Source organism: Acanthopagrus latus, chromosome 22, assembly GCF_904848185.1.
Source record: "Acanthopagrus latus isolate v.2019 chromosome 22, fAcaLat1.1, whole genome shotgun sequence".
Classification (NCBI taxonomy): Eukaryota; Metazoa; Chordata; class Actinopteri; order Spariformes; family Sparidae; genus Acanthopagrus; species Acanthopagrus latus.
Window position 1 is genome coordinate 15,960,963 of NC_051060.1, and position 18,945 is coordinate 15,979,907.

At 40.9% G+C, this 18,945-nt stretch overlaps 2 protein-coding genes and 2 long non-coding RNA genes across 6 annotated transcripts in view; 3 read left to right on the forward strand and 1 right to left on the reverse strand.

Annotated features, from left to right (window-relative positions):
* The first annotated feature begins 103 nt into the window (after positions 1–103).
* LOC119012075 (uncharacterized protein C1orf115-like) lies at positions 104–3,432 on the forward strand. Of its 2 annotated transcripts, XM_037085549.1 has the most exons (3): positions 145–775; positions 1,478–1,497; positions 2,803–2,941. In XM_037085549.1, exons 1-3 carry the CDS (start codon positions 389–391, stop codon positions 2,840–2,842), a joined length of 447 nt encoding a protein of 148 aa, XP_036941444.1. In that variant the 5' UTR covers positions 145–388; the 3' UTR covers positions 2,843–2,941. The 2 variants fall into 2 exon arrangements, with proteins under 2 accessions (XP_036941443.1, XP_036941444.1); XM_037085548.1 differs by lacking the exon at positions 1,478–1,497 and having other exon boundaries at positions 104–775; positions 2,803–3,432.
* A 1,358-nt stretch (positions 3,433–4,790) lies between these two features.
* Positions 4,791–6,695, forward strand: tmem18 (transmembrane protein 18). The gene is made up of 5 exons (XM_037087455.1): positions 4,791–4,988; positions 5,167–5,284; positions 5,927–5,981; positions 6,102–6,195; positions 6,292–6,695. Exons 1-5 carry the CDS (start codon positions 4,896–4,898, stop codon positions 6,388–6,390), a joined length of 459 nt encoding a protein of 152 aa, XP_036943350.1. The 5' UTR covers positions 4,791–4,895; the 3' UTR covers positions 6,391–6,695.
* LOC119013095 overlaps positions 6,491–18,945 on the reverse strand; it is a 39,826-nt gene continuing 27,371 nt past the window's right edge. The window contains exons 2-3 of one of the 2 annotated variants that reach the window (XR_005072690.1): positions 8,258–8,587; positions 6,491–8,123 (exon numbers count right to left, since the gene is read on the reverse strand). This is a non-coding gene — a long non-coding RNA (uncharacterized LOC119013095). Of the gene's footprint in view, positions 8,588–18,945 lie in introns of both variants that reach the window. The other variant, XR_005072689.1, reaches the window with a different exon arrangement.
* Positions 11,040–17,273, forward strand: LOC119013094. The gene is made up of 4 exons (XR_005072688.1): positions 11,040–11,590; positions 15,890–15,992; positions 16,103–16,307; positions 17,038–17,273. It is a non-coding gene; the product is annotated as an uncharacterized LOC119013094 (long non-coding RNA).

Below are 18,945 nucleotides of genomic sequence, written 5' to 3' on the forward strand. Positions count from 1 at the left end.
ACATTTTCAAAAATGTTCATCAAAGTTTTCCACAACCTTAAAGTGACGTCTTCTTTTTGTCGAGCCAGCAGTTCAAATCAGAAAGCTCTACATTTACCAAAACAGAAGACCAAGAAAAGCAGAAAATCCTCACATTTAAGAAGCTGGAGCCATTCTTTCAGTCGAGTAATTGTGTCAAATCTACTTGGAGCCATGAATCAAGTTCTGCTTGTTGGATACCACTGTGTGACAGGACACAGTAAACCTATAATCCTGATGTTTTCCTCAGCTGTACTCATTGAAGTCATTTTGGTCTGAACCTGCATTAAACCCAGAGACTTGTGAGGGGAAAGAATTTGCACCTTTAAGGGCTCTGTGCCAAATCCTGCACACAAGGCGGTCCACTGGAATGCACTTCCACTCAGGCACAATAACCACTGTTGACAACATACCTGACCGTCTGAGGGGAAAGTGGTACTTTTTGTTATATCCTCTAGAACTGCAGCAAGCGGGCAACATGAAGCCTAAATCTTTTTCATCAATGCTGTTTGACAGAAATTCAGCAGCAGCCGAGACTCTGAACATACGAGCTTCTAACTACCAGCGGCACGTGGACAGCGTGGATCAGCAGGAGAGTCCGCATCACTCCAGACCCGACGACAGCAGACAAACTGAGAACTGCCACAGAGAAATCCATTTTGCGTTTCTGCCAGAGAGGTACGAGCCACTGGTTGATGATGAGGCAAAAGCAGAGAAGAAGAAAAGGAAGAAGGAGCAGTACAAGAAAGTAAAGAAGGTTGGTGTCTTTTTTTTTTTCTTTTTTAAAAATATTTCAGGCTTTACTTTAAAGTGTATTAGTATTTGTTTAGAAATTTCACATAGCAAAAATATCAAATACCTCAATATTAACACAATTCCAACTCAATATACAGTCTTATATCATGTTGTTGTCAGAATGTGGACCACAACTGTTTCAACATGGCATTTATCAGCCTCAATCAAAGTGTTCTAAATATACATTTGTAATCTACACAAATCAGTTGTCTCCTCTCTGGAGGACATAGAAGAACATCCTTTGAAACAGTGCTGGGGTCGAAACATGCTGTCGACTAACTTCAGTCTCAGCTGGTTTGCAATTATAATTTTATAACTGGCTGAACATTTCATTTCTGTTCATACATCACAGTCTGTAGAGATGATGAGATCAGACAAGTCCCTTTGACAACATGAGTGGCCTGTTGACCAGCCCAATTGCTTTAATAGCCCCTACTCACGTGTGGCTGATAAGTAAATGACCTCAAACAACAACAACAAACTTCAACACTCATCAGCGGCCTGACACACTTGTTCAGAATGACCAATAACAGACTCTTATCACTTGGCTGTGATAGTAAAATATGAGAAAAACAAATCAAAGTGCAAGTGCAGTTTAACATTTTGCTTGAAATGTTTCCTCCCTGCAAACACAGTGTCTTCTTTTCTTTGTCTTTCCTTGTAGTTTGAAGTTTGTAGTTTGGGGTGAGTTGAAATGTGAACTTAATATGACACCAATCTGTCAGCATCATTCAGATTATTCTAACATATTGAAAACAAAATGAGTTCTGCTGATCACTAATCAGTTGAATAAAAACAATGAAATTAATCCTACATACAAATCAGCCTTGTGATGATACCTTGTGCACAACATTAATTGTCTGTTTGTTCATTAAAAACACCTGCAGTGCAGTATGGGAAGAATCACAGGTATTTTTACTGTTTGAATAATTTATCAGTGATTTATAAGAAAACTGATTGTGTAATCAACATACTCATAACTTCCAACAGTTTCTCAGATTATAAATTAATCAGTGACCTGGTATGCTTTTTGTATACTGAGCAGTAACAGACTTATCAGTTTCTCATGGCCTACATAAATCTATAAAACACTGACAGGCTGTTATTAATAACTGAAGGGAGAAAGCTCACAGTTAGATCAATCATTAATGAAGGTCCACTAACTTTAGATATGTTATTATTAATAAATCCAACTAATGAGTCATTTTTACACACTACAGTGAGGATGCAGGATTGTTTTTGCTCTATTTTTTTTTCAAACTTCTGACTTCCTGTATCCGCTTCAGCCGGTCAGCCCTTTTCCTGTTCAAAGAGGACAGGAGACAATAGAGTTCACGGGGCGTCCAGGGACCATTTTCAGGGATGAAGGGAGACTGTAGCTCTCCTCCTGTGGTGCTATTGTTCTCAAACATCTCATGTGCGGGTTTTCTTTCAAACGGCTTCTGCCTGTTTTCATGTCCTGTGTCAGTTCTTAAATCCCATATTTTTTTAACCCAATTCTGAATCGGAAAAATGTGGGAATACAAATAATTAGGGCATGATTGTGTGGGAGGGAAGCAATCACACTTGGTGTACAGAACACAATGTGTTAATCAACCATGATCCACATTAATTAGAGCCTGACCGATACTGGATTATCTGGACTAATGCTGATATCGATATGTGGAGTTTAAAAAAAAAAAAAAAGATATCTACATGTTGGCTGATATAAATATTTACACAGTATATGCATATTTTGTTGTGGTAATTCCTCAGATGTGGTTATCCATCACTGGATTGACACAGGCAGGATATTTTACAGTTTAACAGTGACATCTGGGAAGTAAAACAGTAAACCTTTAAGGGAATTGTAATTCTTAACCACCCAAAGCATCTGATCCAGCATTATGTTCATTAAAAGGCCAGGCTCTAATATTGATGTACCTTTATGGCACCAGTGTTAAACTCTACAGAATTAATGATTAATTCATCTGTGTGTTTATCTTTCAGAATGTTGGTAAAGCGCTTCGCGCCACCTGGAAGTGTCTGATGCTCGGTCTGTACAATTTTGCCCTCGGCTACTCGACTCCGATCACAGTGGCCGCGACCTTCGTCCCCGACTTTCACACGGGCAGAAACACGTCCTAAGCTGAGCCACATGCGCCTCCTGCAGTTTCTTTCCAAACTGTACTGTACATACCAGTAAACCCATGGACACTGACCAAAGATTTGTAATGTGTTTATAAAGTGTGTGTATTTTAAATTACAATTTTGTATTTGTTACCATTAATTATAATGGAAATGTGCTCTTTATTTTTTCTGTAGGCAAATCAGCCTTTTACACAGTAGACATTTTTAAAGGCACAGGTGTTACTTATACCATTAATGAAAATGAATTGTCATTTATTTTGATAATTGATTAATCATTTAAGTTGTTTTTTCAAGCACAAATGTGAAATATTTGCTGGTAATGAAGAGTTTGTGGGTTCTGGACTGTTGGTTGGACAAAGGAAGCATTTTGAAGATGTCCATTTGAAATCTGGGAAATTTCGATGAGCATTTTTCACAATTTTTTGACACTTTAACGACAGAAAGACAAAACGATTATCTGTGAAAATGATCAGCAGATTAATCAAAACTTTTCACTCACCTGTGTTTTTCCAACAAATTTTCCTATGAATGTTGTCGGTCTTAAAATCCCAAGATTACGACCCAGTTTTGCAGAGATATATTTGCTTAGGATCATAAAATTAGTGAAACTTTTTTACATATGAACCTGTTCACCCTCAATTACTTACTGCTCTTGCACCAAACTAGCCCTAACCCCTAGTTTGAACATAAAAAACGTGTTGTGCATGTTTTCATTTGGAGCATTTGTTTTTTTTGGGGTTTTTTTGCATGTTTGCAGAAGGATAATGTGTGATAAAGTGAATCAGGGCAGATTTCTGTTCCAGGAAGGATAGAGGGAATAAGGAAGTGATTGAAAATAAGTACCTTCAAAAGATGAGTTGATCAGTGCTGGAAGGTTGTGGACACACACAGTCAGGAAGAAACCAACACACCACCTCCGCTCCAAGTGGAGCAGCTGGACTGCAGATATTAAGAGAATTCTCCAAGTTTAAGAGGATTCTCAGATTGAAACATTATGGTGTGACTTCTGAATTTTAGTCCCAAGCAAGTCACTGACATTGGTCATGTGGGTTGTCCAGTTTTAAAGGTTTTGCAAGACATGTTCATAAGTTGGTTTGTGATAAAATGTTAATAAACTGTGCACCAAAACATTGTCACTCGTTATTCTGATTTTTTGAAAATAGGTTTCATGGGTAAAAGAACGTCCTCTGTCATTCCTTGACAATATAACAACAAATACAATAATAACAAAGTGTCTTCCACACATTAAAACACATTTCTAGCTTACCATAACTACAGTGTGGATGGTAGATACATACAAATAATATAACAGGAAACATAAAAAGGTAAGACAGTGAACGTGTACATTATAATACAAGATGAAATGCAATTACAGTACAACAACATACAATTAATTTAAATATTATTTTATCAGACTATTGCCTCCATAAAATGTAATGGCTTGAAAGATTGCCCTCCTTTCAATTTATTAAAATAACATACTTGAAATCATAATTGACTTTCATTGAACGTTTTGATCTTAAAAAACAGAAATTGGCAAAAGAAAACATTAACAATTAGACTATTTAGATATTTCAAATGGACTCATTTTAATCAGAAGACATCTGAACTGTGTTTTGCTGTTATTTGTTTTGCTGATGTTTGGCTGTGCTGAGGGTGGACCAGTAGTTTGAACTTATATGAATTGTTTGAAGTTATTGAAAAAAAGGAAATAAATAAGCAAATATAAATAATAGATAAGTAAATATAAATCATAAGAATGAATAAATGAATAAACAAACAAACAAACAAACAAACAAATAAATAAAACTAAGACGAAGTTGTGACCGGAAGAGGGGTTTCCCAACTTCTTTGCGAGTCGCAATCGCTACGTCATTATACTGTGACAGTACATTCCCGTCCGTGGTCTCGATTTGTTTACATTAAACAGCAACGAAGGGGGTTTTGTGAGGATGACGGACCAGAAAGCCGAGAATATTAGCTCTATCCCCATCGATGCGTTCAGCAATTTAAGAATTACGTCGATATGGACGTTTCTGATGTCTGTAAGTGAACGTCACGGCTCATTTCATCGATTGAGGTGCTAGCGAGCTAGCTAGCTCTTGAGTTAGCCGTCACGGATCGATTGTATTTATCTAGCCACGCCGCCTGTAACATTTCGGTTCAGTTGTTATTTCACAGAAACGGCTTCCCAATGTGTGCTTTTATTTCTGTTGTTCGTAGGTGCAGTGGTCGGAGCCGTGGCTCGTCGGGCTGTTGGTGTTTCATGCTGTGTGTTTGTGTTTGACTGTGGTGACCTGCAGGTATTACAGAGCTCAGATACTTCACTTCCTGCTCATGGGTAGGTAAAACTTAATATAAGTACACTTGGTGTAATTGCTTACTTTCTAACTGTACATGGTGCAAAACTGGCAAATGTGGTGCGACAAAACAGTTTAATTTCTAAAAGTAAGTTACAGTGTTGAGTCAACAGTCTTGCTACAGTTTTCTGTGACGTGCCTGTGTTTTAACATCCTGATTGCATCTGAGCAGCAGGTGAAACTGATGATAGCAGGCTGTACGGCATCACAACTGTATTACTTAAAGAGCAGTACTCTTAAAAGCTTTGGATGTGTTTCTCTGATCTGGAGTATCAGAAAACATCTCTGTTGATTTTGCGCATACATAGCTTTTATTTATTATTACGTTAAATTGATGGAGGTTGGTCAGTGTTGGTCTGATGCCCTGGCAGCTGTCATTTATATTTTCAAATTCCTCCATAGTACAAGGACCCTCCTGGGAATCAGATACATTTACTACTAATTCATCTAAAGTAAAGACGACTGCTTATTGTTGTGTGTGTGCGTGTGTGTGTGCATGTGTGTGTGTGTGTTACAAGCAAAGGCAGATATACCCCACAGTTAACAGTATCTGAAAGTTCTGTAGACCTTGTTTGGATTTGTTGAACAAGACCTCATTTTTCTGACATGACTTCTTTCCACAGTTATCCTGGTGTACACTGCTGAATATCTAAATGAGCTGGCAGCCATGAACTGGAAGTAAGACCACTCTAAAGCAGTATTTTATTTTGTTGCTTTAATGAGTGAAATGATGTGTGTGTGGAGGCTCATGAGTGCTGTGATAAAGAACATCTCGTCATCTTTTTTTTTTTTTTGCAGTTCCTTTTCGAATTTCCAGTACTTTGATTCCAAGGGCATGTTCATATCTTTGGTCTACTCTATTCCTCTTCTGCTGAATACCGTCATCATTGTGGTAAGCTTTTACCACTATCCTCATTCTTGTCACATCTGATAACATGTCAAAAGCACTCATCACCTACTTATGTGAATGTTTGTTGTACATCAACAGATGGTGTGGGTGTACAGGACCTTTTCAACCATGACTGAGCTGAAGACACTTCAGCTCAAGCGGAAGGCGTGCAGAGAGAAGAGAGAGAAGAATGACTGATCCCTCTGCTCATGTCCAAAAATGGGCTTCAGCTTGGAGGAATTGCGAATCGACGTCTCTGCTACGCTAATCCGAAATTTTGGATAAGGAAGACAGATTTTTTCTTGTTACTGTAAAAGGATTGCTCGTTGCATGTGGGTCAGGACTGGATGTTTTAGGTAACGGGTGGTAAAGGTGGCTGCTGGATGCACGGCACACTATGGGATTTACAAGGACCAAAGGACATTTACTGTTTTATATTTATAGTTGACAAAAAGTGTGTTAAACGGCACAAAGAAAAAGATAAAGTGTTTCTGGATGACTTTTATTTGCCTCGTGATTTTAAGGCCTGGGAATGTTGCAATGCTTTGGTCAGATTAAAAGCTGCGAAAGCGGTGAAAATGAAGCAAGAAAGAGCTTTATTTGTGAGAACTTTATTCTTGCTTGCGTAAGGAGGTTTACGCTGAAGTCAGCATAAATCCACGACAGATCATTATTAACCAAGACTGGAGGAGAGGCCATAATGACGAAATTTATGTCGATCTTGAGTCGCTTCAAAAGATCTCAGCGCAGAGTAAAGCCACGAGGAAATTACTCGATTCACCAAACACTCAACAGGTTTCCATGAGCTGGACAAAATAGAGTAGTTTACTTGCCATACTGGTTTGTATCCCAGATTCTGTCGGACTTGGCTGACGGCTCCCACACAGTGGGTGGGGGCTGAGTGTGAAGCGAGGTCTTATGACCTGTTAGTAGGTTCATGGGGGAGGAGGCGGGGGGTCTGTTTCATGATACTGGGCTAAGCTCATTGTGCAGGACAGGTTTTAACCCCTCAGTATCTCTTTCACAGCAGGCAGTTTGACTTGTTGTTAGGAAAGCACAGTTGTAGCTAATAATGATTGCTCTCTTGTATTTCCAGCAAGTCATGACATCATGCACAATACCAGGAATACCCCCGAAAGTGTTGCAGGAATAATACATGGATTTCAGCCGTCAGTATTAGTAATAATTACACCTGTGCTTTTCTTATGCTGGCATATAGAAATGTTCTTGGACGTATACCACACACTAATGAGACCTACTTCATCCAATAAGACGAGAACTAGAAATGGTTCTTATCCGACAGTAAACAAACACACTTGTACCCTGATTATAATCAATACACCACGCTGTAGTTTCTTCTCTGTCACAGCCTTAATCCACATATTTGTCTTCGGGGGACCATTTTTTTCCTCCAACTTTTTCTGGCATGCCCAGAAGAAAAAAACTTTTGCGCCCCCAACCCATATTTTTTTTTGGAAACCGTTAAATCGTAGTGGAATTTTGATCTTTAGTGAATAAATGCACGATCATCATCAGCAAACAATCTTCTTTAATCTTGTTTATGTCACTGTACAATAACCATCTCAGGAAATATCACAGATTCAGACTATCATAATATACAGTAATGCCATGCTTGGGGAGAAACGGAGCACATTGCTTCACTGGGATACCAAAAAGTGTTCATTGTATTCTGCTAAAATTACAGGATAAAAGATGTAATTAGATTACAGATACTTCAAAGGAAAAAGAGGTTACTGACAAGAAAATAGTTTTGTTCAGTTCTGTACACCCGACATCTACTGCATGTCTGGCCGTCCTGGGAGAGGGATCCTCCTCTGTGGCTCTCCCTGAGGGTTCCTCCATCCTTTTTTCTTCTACTGTTCAGAGATTTCTGGCAGGTTTTTCCTCACTCGAATCGGGGATGTTGCTCCCTGTACAGAATGCGGAATATACACGCTTGAGACTGCCCCACAGTCTGAAAAGGTTGAGTTCAGTCATCAAAATTTTGAAGTGTGCAATTTCATGTATTGTATTGTACAATGTAGAGGTCAGAGCTGACTATTACCTCTCCGTGGCTGTAAATGAGTCTTGGGTCACTCCACTAGAGGGCAGTATGGATCAAATGACACAAGACAGGCCCTGGTGTCCATAAGATCTATTCCTTGGAAGAATTTCCACAACTCACACTCCATTTTTCTCCTATTTATCAGGAGGTCTTACCTCTGTATTACCAGTGTTTTTGTTTTTTTTTAAGCTTACACAAATCACTCCTTATATGTTCTCGCAGATGCAGCTGATACGTTGGTATGTTCTGCCCTCATTCATCTGTCCGGATCTGCCAAGTGTAGACGTGAGTGATTGGATTGCAGTCATCATCTGAAGTGATCCAAGGAGACTGGGAGGAAAAGAAAAATGGTGATGGTGAAGTGTCCTGCAAAGCGAGGAGGCCAAATTCACCAGTTCATATATCTCAGTTCATTGCACAGCTGCCAAGTAAGCTGCAGTCTGCTGGGCTAAAACACTTTGGATAGAGGGGGGAAAACACCTGTTGGAAAGATGGGTTGAGGAGACAAATGTATTGTTAGGGGCCGAGAGGCGGGGGAACAGTTCACGTGTCAGAAATCACAAGACAACACGGGGCAGTGCATCCTTGGGCCAGATGAGTGCAAAGACACGCAATGATTTTTAAACCACCATCCACCCAGATGCATGTGGAAGCGTAATCAATTGAAGGCCGACCTGGGGTATCAGCTAATCAAATTTGATTAAGCTGCCAATATGAAGTCAATTTGTCATAACAGTGCTTCGAGACAGATTTGGGGAATCCTGCCCAGAAACTGACATCTTTATCGAGGAAGGATCATGTCAGTAAATGATGGCATGTGAAGTTCACACAGGATTTGCACAGTCAAAACTTTACAGATGTTATCTGTGATTAGCACAAAATATGCACCATCAAGTTCCCTGTAAAGGACCAGTGTGTGGGATTGGAGGGACCCTTTATTCAATCAACTGCAACTGATGATCACTGTGTTTTTTGTTATAGAATGAAAAATTTTATTTTGAATGTATTTTCTGGCCAGGGTGCTTCACGACACATAAAAACACAGTTTGGCCACTAGGTTAAATTGGCTTTAAAGGACAGGTTCACCTAAAAATGCAAATTCAGTCAGTGCACTCTCACCCTCAAATCGATAGAACGTTGGGTGAAGCTTCGTAGCCTAAAACACAATTCTGGGGCACAGCAAAACAACAACAGCTGATGTAGATGGGGACTTGTTTTTCAAACATGATTTACACCCTGCTCAAATCCAAAGTCTTCACTGTAGCTGCTAAGCTGAAAGCATCCTGCCTGAGGTGGTTGCATGAGCTCCACCGCATGTTGTGGGGTGTAAACCATGTAATTTCAAATCCATTTGGATCCTTAGGGCTTCTGGAAACTGAACGCACCGTTCATGTGCTGACGGAATTTAAGGAAAACGCATCTTTCCGACTGGGAAAATTCACGTGAATGCTCTTTCACAACAACAAGAAATGGGGAAATTTTGGTACACGAGTTGCAGAGTTGACGTCAAATGATGCTGAAAAAATTACAGACGAAAGTAAACATTGGGTTGATTGTAATAAACTTTTATCAATGTTGTAGATTATATAGTCACTGAATGGTTTCCTTTGTCCTTCCGTGACATTAAAATACTGAAAACAGCTGTCCATGTCTTGTTTAAAACGCTCTGAGCGGTAAACTGTGAAACATCTCCGTGGCAACCATGTTGCTCCCGCATTCCGCCTTGACGTACGTGAACACACCAATGTACGAGGAATGACTTCTCAACTGGGGGGGGAATGAGGCCATCTGAGGAGCATGTGAATGCAGCATAAGGGCAGGTCCTCTTCCACAGAGTCTGCCAAGTCGCACCGCCATGATGCCGCACTAGGCTGGACTGGACAAACCAAAGCCTGGCTCTATTTGTCATGACATTAGCGGCCACTGCAGCGGAGGTGACACAGCGGGTATCTGGATGGTTGAAACCTGCCCACTGGAACACCATCACTCTAATATCATCCCAGCACTACACACACAGTGCCGGCCCAAGCCTTTTGGGGGCCTTGAGCAGAATTTGATTTGGCACAAATGTCACACTATAATGTTACTCTATAAATTGTATTAATGCAGTGATGGATTATGAAATACTGGACCGCCCAGAAATTCCCCCAGAAAATTCTGAATTTGGTAGATGTGATTTCCTGTATTCTGGTGCATTTTTGGGATGGCCAGCTGGAGGAGGGCTTTGTTCAGATTAAAATAATAATAATAATAATAATAATAATAATAATAATAATAATAATAATAATAATAATAATCTTTTTTTTCTAGACTGGGGGACCCCTGGTGGCAGCCACTTAGTTCGCTTATGCCTCAAGCTGGCCCTGATTACACAGTTTATGTTGTGCAAAATCCTTGTTGTAGACACATTATGTTTACTCTTTTACCACACATTTAACTATCCAACACTCCATCAAATAAATGTGCGCATCATTTCAAGTATGTTCATTTCGGTGCAGTGTGCTCGGTTGGTTTGGGCTCTCCTCTAGGAGATATTCCGTGGGTTTATTCAGTATTTGGCTGCTCATCATGAGTGTGAGGTCCTGCTTGTCATGGTCGTTAAGGAGAAAACTTCACCAGTGTCACACATCAAAGTCTGTTTATGGTCTTTTTATTTATTTTTTTTCGGGGGAGAACTACTGCCGGAGGAAACAACTTGGTCAAAGCCTTTTGTGGCTCCAGAGGGAGCTTTGTGAAATCTGATAAATTGGCTCAAGTGATGACAGCTAGGAGGCCTGTTTTAACAAGGGAGAAGAATACTTGGAATTAAAATAGACGATTTCTCAGGTTCTGGCGCATCTGTTATGGTCATTATTTATCGACTGTCCGCCCTGAGGTTGACAGTGTCGCAGCTAACGCAGTCCTCCTTCACATGCAAGTCGGACGTTTGTCATGAAAGGATTCTTGTGAGAGATGATAAATGGTGTGACGGAATTACCGCCGCGCTGCAACGTATGGACAATTACTTTTTCTCTCAACAGGCACCGCTCATTACCTGGCCCGTAAACTATTTTATTCAGATGATTTATGTGAAGTGATTCATGAACAATATTTTCGACTCTCAAAAGTTTTTTTCGGGGGTGGTTGTTTTTCTTCCCGACCGCAGACGAACACCTGCAAACCACCCTCACAACTCACTCATGTGAGTTGTGACTCCTCGCGGATGTTTTTGATTGTGTTGCATGTCTGGCCACCTGCCAGCTAATCCTTGAAAAGCATTCTTTACTGCCTATGAACGAATCTGGATAAGCAGATGTCGTACGGATTGATTCGCTGGATGCTTCGAGTTTACATGTAAGGGCACAGAGAGGGAAGTGAGCTCCAACAATGACAGTGTTTTGTCTCCATCTGTCGAAATGTTCTCTCTCACTGTTTTCTATACAGTTTACGTTGGCTCCCGCCGTCGTTCTTAACATCTGCGGTTGTATAATCTACTGGTGGAGATGTTTGGCCGGGCCGGTGTTTATTTCAGTGTTGTGCTAATTAAGAGCAGTTTTGACCTCGTTTCCCCAAACGCCGCATCGGCTGTGTTGCAGCAGAGCGTTAATAAAACTTAACTCGAAACATTTTTTCTCAGTGTGAAAACGAGAAGGAGGTTGCTCGTTGTCATGACCCCGCGAAGATTTATCAACTGAGCTTGCAGCTCCTCTCAGCTGTGCGGAGTTTAATGGAGAGGCTTCAGCCCATTGTTTAGATGTCTCTCCATAAATGTCCCGTTTCGGCTCATTCTCACTGCTGTCACGGCGCCGCGTCTGCCAAAGCGGGCAGCTGTTTCTAGCTAGAAATCTCTGGCCAGCTGTAAGTTACCTGCTCAACACCAAGCTGGTGAACGTAGTGGAGACAAAAACAAAACAAAACAAAACAAAACAAAAAACCCAAAACAAAACATAGAAAACAAATTTTTCCCCGAAGTTGGAAGAAACCAAAATCACAGCAAAGTGAATGAGAATGCCAGGAAGCGTCTATTCTTATGTTAAAAAGTGGTGTTCGTAATTAAGGGCTTGGCCGATTTTACCGACAACCTGTTGAAAACACATCACAAGTTGTGTTTTAATGTAAGCAGGGTGGGTACTCTTTTAAAATTAAACAGTTCAGGCACTTCTCAGAGGCAAATCTTTTCAAAAGCAAAGTTAAGTAATTCCCACAGATGTAGTCTAACCCAGCACTGCACTCAAGGGCATCTCTGTGTTGAAAAGTTTTCGGGAAGTAAAGTAACGGCTCAGATTTAAGGTGAAAAAGAACCCCAATATATGAATCATTGCAAGGTTCCCTCTGTCCAAACCTTACAGTAATTTATACAGACATTCATACGCTGATGGAGGTGGATGCCAGGTGCCGACCAGCACATCAGTAGCAGTTTGGGGTTCAGTATCTTGCCCAAGGACACTTCGACATGATAAAACTTGAAAGGCCCTCTCTAGACCCAGCATTTAATTTGTCTGCTCTGGGCTACTGTAGAAACATGGCGGCGCAACGTGGTGGACCTAAGAGAAGAGCGACTGCATGCTTTTTAGACGAGAGAAGACTCATTCTAAGTAATTGAAAACACAACCGTTCTTATTTTCAGGTGATTATACACCATAAAATAATCATTGTTACTATCAAGATCCAACACACAGGATGTTTTAGAAGGTCATAATGTGTCTATGTTGTATTCAAAAGTTGTTTTCACTGCCCCCAAGTGGCCGAAATATCTGATACTGTCACAGTGTACCTCTTTTTTGTTGTCTGATTCTGCTGTTTTACATCAATACTGTTGTTTACAAAATAAATTATGAATAATACAGGAGAAGCCCTTTCATAAGACACTGACATCACTGTTGCAATCAAGCATTCAGTCACTACTAGCACACTAAAGTTTTGGTGTTACTGACACATAATTAACAAACAGCTAAAATGTCATTTTACCTGCTCACATTTTGTTTTAACCATTTCCCTAGTGTTTATGTACAACTTATAAATGCTAAATAGAGGAAAGTGGGCTCAGATGAAATGTGGCCGCGTGGCTTTGAGCAGTGAAAGCTGCAGACTTTCACCTGGTGGTGGTGTCCTGCAGCAGCGTGTCTGCGCTGCTTGAGTCACACTGTGACTGGACATGCTCTGTAATGCATTAAAGAGAAAAGGGGAGAGAAGGAGGGAGAGGGAAAACTGGAGTAACTGATACAGAGTGATAGATGACTCACTCGGTGTGTGTGTCCATGAATGAGTCATGGTGATATACATGATTACGTAGATGTATTTTCATTATATTCTGCATATTCTGATGATGTATAAAGCCTGGCACTGTTAGGATTAAAAGAAAAGAAAAGAAGAAAAAAAAACGGCAGGCGTTAGGATACTCTTTTATTGATTTACATACTGTAGATCTTTAAAAAAAAAAAAAAATCAATATGACAAATAGGGAAAATAAATTATGATTTAAATCAATTCCGCTTTTATTAATGTATTTTATGCTTGGTCAAACACAATATGTCTCCAGGCTACAGATTAAAAGCCACAGAGAGCTTGATCTCAGTGACTCAGTCTCAGTCTCACACTCAGTGAGTCATCGATCAGCCTATATCAATTACTGCAGGACCTAGATGATAGATGATGATCGCCTTCCTTTATCATCATCTGCCTTTAGAGTGGATGGTGAAGACATCAGGTATAATGACAGTAAAGATTATACATTTAAGATGCTTCAAATCTTCTGTTAATGACACCCTGGTAATCTTGGTCAGCCTGTCCACTGATCTCAAATGGACACCATGATAAAAACCTTCTGTGGTCCACTGTAAGTTTAGTCCATAGTCTAACACAGAGTAAGACCCCCCCCCCCCACCCCCCCGAGAGATAAAGTTTTCCAACTGCTAGCTTATGTAGTTTTAGCAACCTCAGAAAAGACTGCACGATAACAGTACACTGCAGTATGTGCCTCCAACAAGAAACTGCCATCAAAAAGCCACTCATAATGCTCAGAACAGCACCAAACTTCAGCAACAGTACAAATAGAGTCCCAGCACACAGTTCCAGGCATCAAACGTCTGCTAGCTTAACTGGATTTCTACTGAAAAGAGAACACAGCTCACCACTCTCCTGCAGCAGCTAGCTCGTTGTGGGGAAGTCCTGCGAGTCAATTACCGAGTGCAGCAGAGTTCCGCAGCTCAAGGATGAAAATGTATGATTATTACTCCATGGGAATGCAATCAAATTTCATATGTGTCTTGCCTACCAGTTTATAATAGTTATTATCGAGAGCTGCCAGGGGAAAGAACAGAATTGAGCATTTCTAACCACACTTGGTAATCGATGTGCGGTGTTTTCTAAGGTTTCTAAAGCTACATAAGCTAGCGGTCGGAAAACTTGATCTTTTTGGGGGGGGTCTCACGGTGTGTTAGAACATGGATAAAACTTACACCAGAATATCCCTTTAACAAGTCACAATGTGAGGCCCAGTCCACACATGCATGGGTGTTTTTGTAAACAGAGTTTTAGTAAGAAAAGAAGAAAAAAAAAAAGCATTCAAGCACCGTGTCAGAACGGAAGCACGTTGTTTACTCCAGTCGGTTGCTCAGTAACAGAACATATTACGAATGAGGCTTGTAAATATGACTGCTCTTCACAGAATCTTCTTGGATAACTTGTCAGCAACATGTCTTTATCTCTCTTTCCCATCATTGATTCATATATGGTCATTTGTGACTTTCTATATATAAAGTTGAACAGATCCATTCCATCTCTGTGCAAACTCAAATACTCCAACATCATAACACATACTCCAAGTACACATTTACCAGTGATTCTTGGTTGCAATCACCCTGGTGGGAGTGACCTGAAACCTTGTTAACATGTATATATTAGCCAAAAATTCATAGATAAAATCTTTTAAGAAATAGCCATGTAGTTATGGGCAAGGCCTTGTAAACCCTGGAAATTAACAATGCTTGTTGAGTTGTGATAGTTGGAAATAAAAGCAAATTAGTACACAAGGAAACAAGACAATGTGTACTCTTAAACACATTTTGAAAAGGTTTTGAAATGTATGTTGATTTTGGTAAGCCTCACTTAAAAGTGGTATTTTATGTCGAAGGTCTAAAATTGTAGAAAGTTATATTTCCTAAAGCAGGTCGAGGTGCTACATAAATACAATATAGTTTTATCCAGAAACTGTGCCTGCAAACCAGCCGTCAGGACTTCCGTAACATTGTGATTTATACAACTACAGAAGCTGCCGTGGTTGCAAAAACCCCAGAGCTGATGCAGAAACACAGTGGGCGGTGCCTGCTCAGGCCTGTGGAGCTGACCAATCAGAGCAGGCGGGGCTTTATGGAAGAGGATCCTTAAAAAGACAGGCGCTGAACTGGAGCGTTCAGACAAATCTTTCTTTACATTAAAACTTGTAAACATTTTCTAGTAGACATCCAAAATCAAAGCATGAACCTGAACATGCACACAGAGTAGAAACAGAATACTGAAAAAAGTGATGTTAGAAACTCAAATAATACAATTATTGTCTGGTTTAAGGACGATTCTGACTCTTTATGGGGGTACTAGTGTCAGTATTGGAGGTGCTGTGTTATCACTTAAGGCAACAAATATTCCTCAAACCAGATGTCTGTTGGACTCGCTGCCGTTCTGCCTTGTCCTGGAGCCCAGATGGCGAAAAGTAAAAACTCAACTACAATCAACTGATATTGTGAGATTTATATTTCAGGTGAGATCATTACCAGCGTCATACTCCTCAGGGTTCCTCCTCGGCTTACTCACTGTTCCCTGTTTGTGCACATGCCTGCATTCCCTCTGTGACTGGTCGCTCTGTTACAGATATCCAGTGGCATTGTGGGAAACTGCCGATCATGTCAGGAACTCTTCCACTATGGACGGAATTCTTACATCACCGGGAGAAGGCAGCTTGTCCTTGGTGCAGGGGCCTATTGTTTACCCCCAGACAGTGACAGTGACATCATAGTGAACAATCTCATTATCCCATGGCACTAGAACAAGAACAGAGCTCGATGAACAGCGTTTTGTACGTTCTGCTTTGAGTTGGTGTTGGCCAGATCTGCCTTAAAATGTATGCAATGCACACAGAATCTTTTAGAAGTCCAATGAAAGTCAACTCAACAGCCAATAGGTTAACCCCTGAGATTTTCTAATAATTGGCAAAGAGGTTTTGTGGAAAAGACCGTGTAATTTGGTGCAGATTAAAGTAGGAAAAACAAACAAAAAAGAGCCAGTAAAACTCAAGTAAACAGCAATTCATCATTCATTTGTTATTGGAACCATTTGTGCTGAGCTGAACACTCGACTGAATTTGCCATCTTGCATCTACAGCTGACCTGACTTTTAGATACTTTAAATTAAGCCTGGAACAATTATAGTGTCTAATTTCCCTGTAATACAATACCAAAGTCCACTAAACATTCACATCAATTCCTGGAAGTAAGTTAGTTTTCATCAAAAGTGCAGACACATAACATCAAATCCCAGAGTTGTCATGTTATTTAGTGTTTTACTTTGTGTTTGTTTCCCGGAGGCTGCCAAGCCTTATTTATTTACATTTTTTTTTCTTGCATGCTCCACTCTATCTCCAGTTTTTCTCCTCCTTTTTCCTCTCCACGGGGTCACCAGCTGTTCAGGAACTTCCCTCTTTCTCCCTGCTGCCGGTGCCTCCTCCACGCACTTGGATCTGGATGGATTGTGAGAGATATCGGAGAGATTCAGCCTCTCACCTCCTCTCCTTTCTCCCTGGTTTGCAGGCTTGCGTCTCCCTCTCCCTCTGTTTATTTCTCGGTCACTTCCATCTGCGTGAATGCTGTCCGCCTGCTCTGTGTCTGTGTGGTCTGTCCTCCTTCCAGGTCTCCAGGGCTGAGAGGAGGACTTGCGGCCCACCTATGCTGCGACATCCACAGCTGCTCTACGTCCTTCTGGATCCCTCCTCCGTTGCTCTTCCTGCATTTTTTGTTGTTGTTGTTTTTTTCACCCACATTAAACAGCTTTGGAGCAGCTTGTGATTCTGAGTTATATAAATTAGTCTTCTTTTACCCTGATGCATCATTATGTTGTGCCTTAATTGTAATCGTTCTTTTCATGTTGTGGCGTTTATCAAAATTCACCCACCAGACCTGCCGCGTCTTTGAGTTAAAGCCTTGATTTAATGGCCTCTGTGTAAGTAGGGTTTTGGTCCCCGCTGATGAGCCGAGAACTGTAAACCCCTGCCAAAGAGCAGACCGCAACAAACAACCGCTGAGGGGAGAAATATGACCCCGCAAAAACAAACCAGAAGCGAAGAGGTGATGGAGATGGACTGACAGCGAGATTTGGAAGACGGGATTTTTTTTTTTTCCCCCAGAGGAGCGATATGTTGAAATACAGAAAACACATAGATATAATACTCGTCTCTTGTTGCACGATACGAAGAATTTAAGATATCAAAGTTCAGGTATTGAGTTCAAGGATCGAGACACCGCATTCAGCGCCAGTTTATCAAACAGGCAGATTGCTGTTTGGTTGAATATCTTTCCGAAGGGATTCTGCCAAGTGTGACTCCCAGCGTCGTAAATCCATGGGTGGACACATACAAGCGCCCTTACATAAACACACAAAAATATCTGGGGTCTGTAACTGTTTGGTATTTATCAAAGAAAAATTGAAGTCTTTATGTGCGATGCTGCCAAGTCCTAAAGGAGAAGCTGAATGCATAAAAATGGAGCCATGGATGGAGGGTCCGCTGAATGAAATAAGCTTATTAATGTCCATTCTCACACATATCCGTCTGTCTGGACAACGTGTACACTCTAGGGACGGTGTCTCCATCGTCACTTATGCCAATTTGGTGCTCCCATCTGAAATGCATGAATCATAGCCCATTATTAAGATGAATTTAAGAACTTTGTCACTCAGAGCAAGGTGTCTCATTCCCTTTCACGGCTGCAGAAAATCCAATCCATCGCTTCTTACAAAGCCTCCACCTTTCAGATCGTTACTGTATATACATTTGATTTAACGTCCATCCTACTTACTGTTAACGCTATGACTCATCAGCCCCTTCTGGAGTGTGTGTGTGTGTGTGTGTGTGTGTGTGTGTGTGTGTGTGTGTGTGTGTGTGTGTGTGTGTGTGTGTGTGTGTGTTGGGTGGGGGGGGTGATGTAACAAAATATTGCGACATAAACGCACTGTAATGCAAAAGAACCACCATGAGGCCCAACGGGAGGAAAGGCCCAGTAGCACAGTGGGTGGCGAGTCATGACGGATGCATTGAGGTTATGTGTTGACGGCACAGAGACCTGCAAACAGTGGCCCCATCCCTTCTTTGCATACATGTTAGTGAGCAATGCTGACAGATGCTAACAAACAGCTTTTTTTTTATTGGTGGTGATCTGAATGCCGCAGCTTTCCTCTGCTCTTAAGATTACAATATCTGGACATTAAACAGCAACGCAGTACAATATGCAGTACACTCCGGCATAGCGAAGTGTTGAAGGTACATATTGTTTCCTTATCAAGTTCTTGATCGTATGGTGCTCACGTAAAACATGTGTACGGTGCAGAACCACCCTACTCTTCCTCTGATTGGCTAGTACACGTTGCCTTTGTTAGTTCGGTTGGTCAGTCTAGGGCAAGAGGGATGAGACTGGTTTGGTTTATGGAAAAAATATTGGGGTTTT